This window comes from Aquila chrysaetos, chromosome 1, assembly GCF_900496995.4.
Source record: "Aquila chrysaetos chrysaetos chromosome 1, bAquChr1.4, whole genome shotgun sequence".
NCBI classification, from domain to species: Eukaryota; Metazoa; Chordata; class Aves; order Accipitriformes; family Accipitridae; genus Aquila; species Aquila chrysaetos.
In genome coordinates, this window is record NC_044004.1 from 10,081,323 (window position 1) to 10,089,426 (window position 8,104).

At 36.5% G+C, this 8,104-nt stretch overlaps 1 protein-coding gene across 12 annotated transcripts in view; it reads left to right on the forward strand.

Annotated features, from left to right (window-relative positions):
• Positions 1–7,835, forward strand: part of SH3BP2 (SH3 domain binding protein 2) — a 93,611-nt gene extending 85,776 nt beyond the window's left edge. For 11 of the 12 annotated variants that reach the window (XM_030018600.1, XM_030018618.2, XM_030018553.2 and 8 more), the window contains 7 exons: positions 1,350–1,415; positions 1,991–2,579; positions 3,667–3,775; positions 4,162–4,217; positions 4,657–4,738; positions 5,001–5,060; positions 5,528–7,835. In XM_030018600.1, the coding sequence (XP_029874460.1) occupies positions 1,350–1,415; positions 1,991–2,579; positions 3,667–3,775; positions 4,162–4,217; positions 4,657–4,738; positions 5,001–5,060; positions 5,528–5,665 (1,100 nt within the window). In that variant the 3' untranslated portion in view covers positions 5,666–7,835. The remainder of the gene's footprint in view (positions 1–1,349; positions 1,416–1,990; positions 2,580–3,666; positions 3,776–4,161; positions 4,218–4,656; positions 4,739–5,000; positions 5,061–5,527) is intronic. The other variant, XM_030018546.2, reaches the window with a different exon arrangement.
• The last annotated feature ends 269 nt before the right edge of the window (positions 7,836–8,104 follow it).

Genomic DNA, 8,104 nt, shown 5'->3' on the forward strand with positions numbered 1-8,104 from the left:
ATTAGGCATAGGATAGGCCTAGGTCAAATGCATAGGATAACATTCTTCAATAACTTTCAAACTGAGTAACTTTTTGAAGTAAGGTTCTGAAAATCTCATGCTTAACTTAGCCTTTTTTATTCAAAGTTTGATACCTGTTCATTGCTGTAGTTGTTTCACAGTAAACAGTTCAGGCTGAGTGTGTTTATTTTTTAATTGGAAGTGAGGATGTTACAGAAAGCCTGTCAGATAGGCATTCACAGCATATTTCAGCAACTGACCTCCTAGTTGAGAAATGTGTTAGTAAAATCAAACATGAGAAGCCTCGCCTCAAGGTTCAACATAATTCCTTTACTACGCCTTTTCCCATCTGCCCTTTCAGATTTCTGTGGGCAGGGTTGATTGGAGCAAGTACTCTCATTTCCTGCAAGGAAATTCCTGACTATTTCCTGACTAGGACAAAAAGGCAGGAGTGAGTCTTTTTAGGAAATCCGGTTCAATTGTTGCAACGCAGAGAAAAACAGACTCATCAGCATTTCATGTAGGATTGTAGTTTAGTACTTCTGTGTTTATGGGAGGGAAGGGTTGTATGCAATACAAATTATGTTAAGAAGCCTAGCAGGAGTTTAAATTAGGAAAATTAGAAGAGCTAACTGATTTTTATCAGATACTCTTACTTTTTTTCTTTTTGAGGGTTTTTTTGTGCATTTCTTTGGGGAAATACTGCATATTGTCCTTGAGACTCTATCGTAGTCAATGATGAGAAATTACTGCCTGGAAGTAGCATGTTTTTCATGTCTTGATTATTGTGACTTACAGTTAAAGGCAACATTGAAACCATTTAAGCCATTTCTTATGGTGCATTTTTTTGGTATCAGAGCAAGGCAAAAGAATTAATTGTTTTGTAGATCACTAGGCTTGCTTAGGCTTCCATATTGCAAAATCATAAATGTTTCTGTGTTAGGGTTAGGTTTGGGGGATTTTTTTTTTTCCAACTGGTTTTGCCAGTACATCCATGTAGTTGTGTCTCTGCAACCAATTTCAGTTTTTCTCAGGAAGGCTATAACACTAGAAAGTGTCACCAGAAAGAAAATTTAAACTTGAAAGATGGAAAAAAATTTATGTGCAGTGTAGTTCACCTCCGACTGTTTTAAGTGATGGCTTTCTTAATTGACATCAAAATTTAAGGAAACACCTATTCTAAATAGCAGAGAGGTGGACAAAAATATATAATAAATAATTTTTTTCAAGTCTTTTAAAAAAAATTCAACTGAAAAATACTTGTTTATCAAAAAGCAGTAAGTACTCAATACTCTTTCTTGGTTCCAGGAGTACCTATCAGAGTCTGACACATTGATTTTTATCTGCAGATTACGACCAGGAGGAAGAGGATGAGTCTTACTTGCAGCCAGACACTTCTGACATAGTGAAAGATGGTATGTGATTTCTTTTATTCCCTTCACAAAAGGCCCCATGAAAGGCCCGCAATGAAGACAATATTCATGTAGAATGCCAGATTATTATTTTGGCTTCGTCATATCTAAAGCATTACAGGTGGTAAAATAACTGAAGTAATGCACAGGTATCTGATCTTGAGAGGTATTTAGGGTCAAAAGTTCCTAGAAACAGCAGTAATGATTTACAGAAAGTGTTACATGCCTTTAAGGGCATGTTTTCTTGCAGGCCTCCTGCCCAGGAAGGACCTGTATCTGGTCATCAGTCTGGAGGAGTGGTAATGCTTTTAATGTAGTCTCTTTATTTTTAGCAAAGGGGAACCTCTTTGCTAAGGTATCATAAGCTATGCCTGAGTAAAAATTGCAGGAGTTTACTACACATAGCATTCAGAATTGTGCTGCAAGTTACATGTTTATTGAGCATTTTGGGTACTATCAGACCAGATGCCAGTGAAATATCTTAAATCACATAGCAAATAAATTTGAAAAGTCTCGTTTCTTGAAATACTGTACTTCCCCTCAGTGTGTCATGTCTTTTGGATGTTTTCTTTCTGTAGATATGGTCCTGCCCCCAGCCTACCCACCTCCACCGGTTCCTCATGTCAGAAAAGCTAACTACTCAGAATCAAGGGCAAATTCCTTTGCTGGCAAATCTACTGTGCCAGTACCACCACCGCCTCCTAAAAGAAGCTTACCTGATATCAAACCAGAGGATCTCTTAAGCATGAGAGAACCCCTGTTACAGTGCCGAGCTGAACCTAATCTAAAGATTCAATCCTCAAGTCGGAGACTAAGTGAACAGCTGCCCCCTGTACCCACTCTACCTCTTTTCAAAAAGCCGGTGTATGTCAAAGAATCTTGCTCATTGCCTCCAGAGCCTCTGCCTCTAGCTCAAGTTGTTTCTACTCCAGAAGGATGTGAGAAGCTAAAAACCTTAAACCTTTCACCGCGAACTCCTCCTCCGCTACCAAGCAGTAAACCCAAGCTGTCACAGTTCACTGAAAAAACAGTAGAGCCCAAAGTGCCAAGAGAACATGGTAAACCTGGACTGTTTGTGCCACCAGTGCTCCCAAAGCCACCTGTGCCAAGCCACCAGCCCCCTGGAATCAAGCCTAGACCAGAGAAGTCTTCATGTTCCCAGTTACAGTAAGTACAAAAATACAATGCACTATTAAATTTTTCCATTGCGTTATTAGTTAACTAGTTGACAGACATATTTCTCAGATTCACATCGATATCTGTTTCTCTTCCCTGCACCATCCCTCTCTTCCTCACAGTGGTGTGCTTTTTTGCCTCTGTATTTGTTATTTGAAACTTTTGCAATGAGTTTAGCTTCTGAAATAGTTCAGAAAGAAATAGTAGATAAACCAAACTTTAAAAAAAAATACACCAAAATTTTGTAGTTCATTTGTTTTCAGTCGTGTCTTAAAGACTTAATAGGCTTTGCTTGCAGTGAATAAGGAGCCTTTGTCAGAACCTCAATGAACTGCAAAAAACAATTTTAGGCTTCTGTGGAGATAGGAAATGTGTTTCATTTTATGTTCAGATCAGCTTTAGTAAGGGTTGTGGAACTAGTTATGGTGGTGAGTCAGATGAAAGTATTTTTGTCCATTGGCTTGTTTAGCAGCTCTGAAGAACAAGTAATAAACTCTTTAAAGACAGTACAAGGGAGACACTGATATACTGGAGTGAGACCAGTGGAAGGCCACCAATATGTTTGGGCTATAGCACATGGTATGTGAGAAGAGGCTAAGAGAATTGGATTCATTCAACCTTTAGGAAGGCTAGTTGGGAGATCACTGCTGTCTACAACTACTTAACAGGTAGGTATGGAGAAGACAGAGCAAGGCCTTAGTGGTCTGCAGTGGTAGAATAAGAGGCAACAGGCAGAAGTCACAACCTATGAAATTACAGCTAGGTATTAGGAAAAACTTTTCACCACATGGATGGTGAAACACCAGAACAGGTTTCTGCAGAGAGGCTGTGGAGTCTCCATCCTTGGAGATACTCAAAACTTGACTGGACACGGTTTCCTGACCTAGTTGGACCTGCTTTCTGCAGGAGCTTGGACTAAATGATCTCTGGAGGTCCCTGCAACCTGAATTGATCTGTTTTGGGGGCTAAACTGAAACTTGTTCTGCAGTTCCAGTTTTATTATCCCTTCAGTGTTTTGTGTATATTTGTTCTGTTTTCCTGAGGAGATGTCCTTCAGTTTTTGTTCTGTTTCTGCCAGGAGATCACCACCAGATGGACAGAGTTTTAGAAGTTTTTCATTTGAAAAACCAGCACTACCCTCTAAGCCAAACCAACCTGATGATGATTCTGATGATGACTATGAAAAAGTAAGATCAAACAGATGATCTATTCTCAAAGAGTAGTTTTTGTTGGTTATGTATACTCTTGGGAATGTTTTAAATGCATTATTTCAGGAAAAAATAACTTTCTGAGAACACAGTGCTGTGTGATTTTTTTTTTTTTTTTTTTTTTTTTTTTGAGGGGGGGTGTTTTTGGGTTTTTTTTTTTTTTTAGCTTTAAAGGAAGCTTTGATAAATTCTGGATTTTAATATTGGGTGTAAAGGAGGAAGAAGCACAAAGGAAAGATTAAATCACCATTAATAATTTCAGATACTGATGGCTGTAGCTTATTTGCATAACAAGTTGCTAGCATTTTGAGTTGTCATTGACTTACATGGTGACTTATTTTCTTCCTTTTTTTTTTTTTTTACAGGTTGGGCTCCCTGCTTCAATATTTCTTAATACTTCTGAATCCTTTGAAGTTGAAAGGTAGAATGTGACTTTAAAATAGTTGCTTAGAAGTCGTACAAAAACCTGCACTGAACAGTAGTCCAAAGATCATTTTGATAGGTACAATTTGTGTTTAAAACCACAATAAAAGTATATAAATTCCTTTAAGATGGAAATCACTTTTTAGGGGAGTTAGTTCAGTGCTCATGTATCAAATGAAAATACATACTACTTGCAAAGTGATTTTGCTCTATCTAGGGAAGGTTGTTCTGCCAGGATGCTAGATGGGACAGAAAGCCAGATCTTCTGTGCTCCATTGCTGGTTCAGATGCTAGAACAGTGAAATTCCTTCAGCTATGATGTACTATGAATTACTACAACCAAAATAGAGATTTATAATGAGAATTTTAAGAATCTAGGCATTTTACTTATCTGAGTCAGAAAATGCTAATATATGTAATTGCTGTATTATTTTTAGGACATTTAAAGCTAGTAGCCCACGGGGCCGACCGCAAAATGGATTGTACTGTATTAGGAACTCATCTACTAAGCCTGGAAAGGTAACTTGCAATTGCTGAATCTACCCCCAAAAACCTTTTTGATTTAGAGATACTGTATCTTATGTACGACAAAGTATTTAACAATTTAGATGTGCTCTTTCCTTGAAGCAAGAAAATCTGAGACATTCACTATTATAATTTCGGGGGGGGGGGGGGGGGTTTATTTATTTATTTTAGGCTGGATTGTAACTAATTCCTTAATAATACATTGACTTAGAGTTTATTAGCATAGACTGAATATGTTGCATTTTTCTTCTTCAAGGTATTGGTTGTATGGGATGAATCTGCAGAAAAAGTGAGAAACTACAGAATCTTTGAAAAGGTTAGTAGCTGTACTATGTGTGCCTGTGTATATATGTGCATGTATATATGTATGAATTTCATGTATTTATATGCATATAAAGAGTGCATGTGTATAGGGATATACCAGAACTAACAAGTTAAAGTCTAAAGTTCTTCGCATTCCTAAAAGTAAAAATAAGCTGATTTACAAATATCTGGTCTAGGATGAGAGTCCGAGTACTCGGATCTGGGCTTTCTAGTTGCTGTATCGTGCAAAAGACAAACTAGCTGTAAATGTTCACATCTAAATTTCAGCTCCAACCAAATCCTAAAGGAAGGAATATTAAATTCCTGAGTTTAATTTGGACTTGTCTGTGTAAGTGACTAGTTTGCAAAGCAGTAGCTTGTTTGAAAGAACTTTTTAGTTCTGATGATGTTTTGGATTTTTAAATATTGAGTTGGAAAAAATTACTGTCAATTATAACATATGTTTTTGTTCTACAACAGGATTGCAAGTTTTACCTGGATTCAGACATCATGTTTTTGAACATGGGAAGTTTGGTCGAGTACTATAGCATTCATGTCTTACCTAGTCATGACAGCCTTATTCTTCGGTGTCCTTATGGTTACTCTAAACCAAGGTGACATGACTGGCATAATTCACTGATGCTTAGGACAAATGGGTTCCCTACTGCCCTTGAATTAAATGTGGACTCCTGCCACTGGTGGACATCCCATTGTTTGCACACAGAAACTGACTCTGTTTCAGCCATTTATTCTCACATTCATTGTATATAAACTCCATTTAATGAACTCTTGGTAAAACCTTACAATCCAGATCAGTGGATTTTATGGTCTTTTCTTTTAAAAAGATCTGAACCGATTATGCTGTGAAAGCTGTCCATGATACCTACACCTTTTATAAAACTGCTGCTATTACTAATCTCCTTGGAACGTGGAAGATGGACACGAACAAAGTAGTGGTCTGAATACAACCAATACAGAAACAGGAAACTTCTGAAAGTGTATCAGAATTCACTTGTGACAGGGAATACTAATACTCTGACTTGAAGGTATTACTCCTTAAGTCAGCACTGGTGCTCAACTGAGAGTTTTTGTATTACTTGTATAGTTGACATGTAAATAATGAAGACTTCTGTGCAAATAATTTGGTTTACTATAGGTTAAGATGATCAGAAAATGTGGCTTTTTTTTTAAGCCACCTCATACGTAAATGTAGCTTCTGATTACAATGTCTGCAGTAATCAATATCAGGGTACTATCCAACTGATATGGTTGTGGCATCCCACATGTTACTTAGTGATGTGCGTGTCAGAGAGACGTGGAATAATATTGATTTGGCTTTCATGGGAGCCCAATTCCTTAGTTCTGAACTGGAAGGGTAGGTGCCACTAGTATTTTTAATGGGTATGAGAAAAGAGAAAGGACTACTTAAGATTAAGGGGGAAGGGAGGGAATCTTTTGAATACCCCAAATTCTGACTCGCAGTTTTCTCTCACATTGCTGTAATCAAAGGTTCTTTAAAACAAAACACACACAAAAAAAACTGAAACCATGAGTGTGATGCTACTATCAACTCCGTAAATCTTTGTGGTCAGTCTCTTAGGATCAGGTTGTCAGCCCATTGCATTTTGTTTTGTTCTAGGGCAAAACACACTGGCCTAGGCTACTTGTAGATCACCAAGAATTTTTCCATTATTAAAATTGCCACTTGGTTTGTAGTTGCATGCAAAATAAAATCTGTTTTTAACATACTATCAGTGGTAGGCATTACCAGGGTGCTTGTAATATTTGTTCCCTAATATTTTGGGGACAGGTATCCTAACACCAAGGGCTTGATATTTATGCTAAATATCCTAAATTTTAATAAAGAGGAGAAATTTATTTTAATGACCTGTTAAGTAAATTTGTTGATTCAAAAATACTGTTACAATGGTCTCCTACTCTAATAATGTTTACGAGACTTGCAATAGTAATTAAAAAAAAACCCAAATTCTGTCACTCCTGAAACAGAAGGTATCTAGCTTCTATCAGTCTGAATCTGTATCCATAAACTTAATTCTTTTTTCTGTTACCTTTTCAAAGTTTATACGTGTCAGTTTTAATCTTGTTACAGTTAGATGGTCACAACTTTAAAAACATGAGCAAAACCATTACAGAATAAGAATATTCTGTTTATGAAAACAATAAATCAGGATTTAATCCCTAAGGGATTTTCTTTAATAGAGATGTAATATTAGGACCATACATAGGAATTGAGGCAAGAAGCTCTGGCTTTATCTTTTGCAAGAGACACAGACATACACAATATCAGTCTTTTGATCTCTGTTCTCACTGTAATAGGTTTTATGTGCGTAAAAAATATGTGGTACTTAAATTTCAGATTCTGTTGAATATTGGATATTTTCATTTTCTAATTCCTTTTATTTTAAATGAGTATCCCTGTGGTTCACTACCCTGATATGATCCACTCTGTAAAGAAGGCTCAGCCAACAAAGCATTTGAAAAATATTTTTGGCATATAGATATATGTATATCAGAGCAAGTTCCAGTTTCTTGCAGTATTTACACATACTGTTTACAGAGTAAATTTTTCTCTGGGAATAATTGACTTCATTGTGTCAGGACAGTCATACTTACAGTATGCTATCTTTGGGGCCCTATTCAGATATTTAATTTTTTTTTTTTTGCAACCATGTACTCTTTTTTAAACTGTAAAAATACTTACATAATCCAATACATATAAAACATAACACTGTCTACCTGTGTAATACAAGATTTGCAAATATGTAAATTTTTGTGTTGATTTCCTTTTTTATGTAAATGTATATATTTCTGAAGTGGATAAACTTTCAATGCCAATTCACCTAATTTTGTGCAGGCATCTTTTAACTTCATGGGTGTGTGTTTTAATGCTTTTGTTTGTAGTTGTGTTAAATAGTGCTTGATTCTTCTAACTGTGAAGTTAGAAGATAGGTGGAAATTACCTATCTTCCATTTACTTCAAAGTTTCTTGAGTGCAGGGTTGAGGACTGAAGCATTCATTTTATCTATGGACACAAA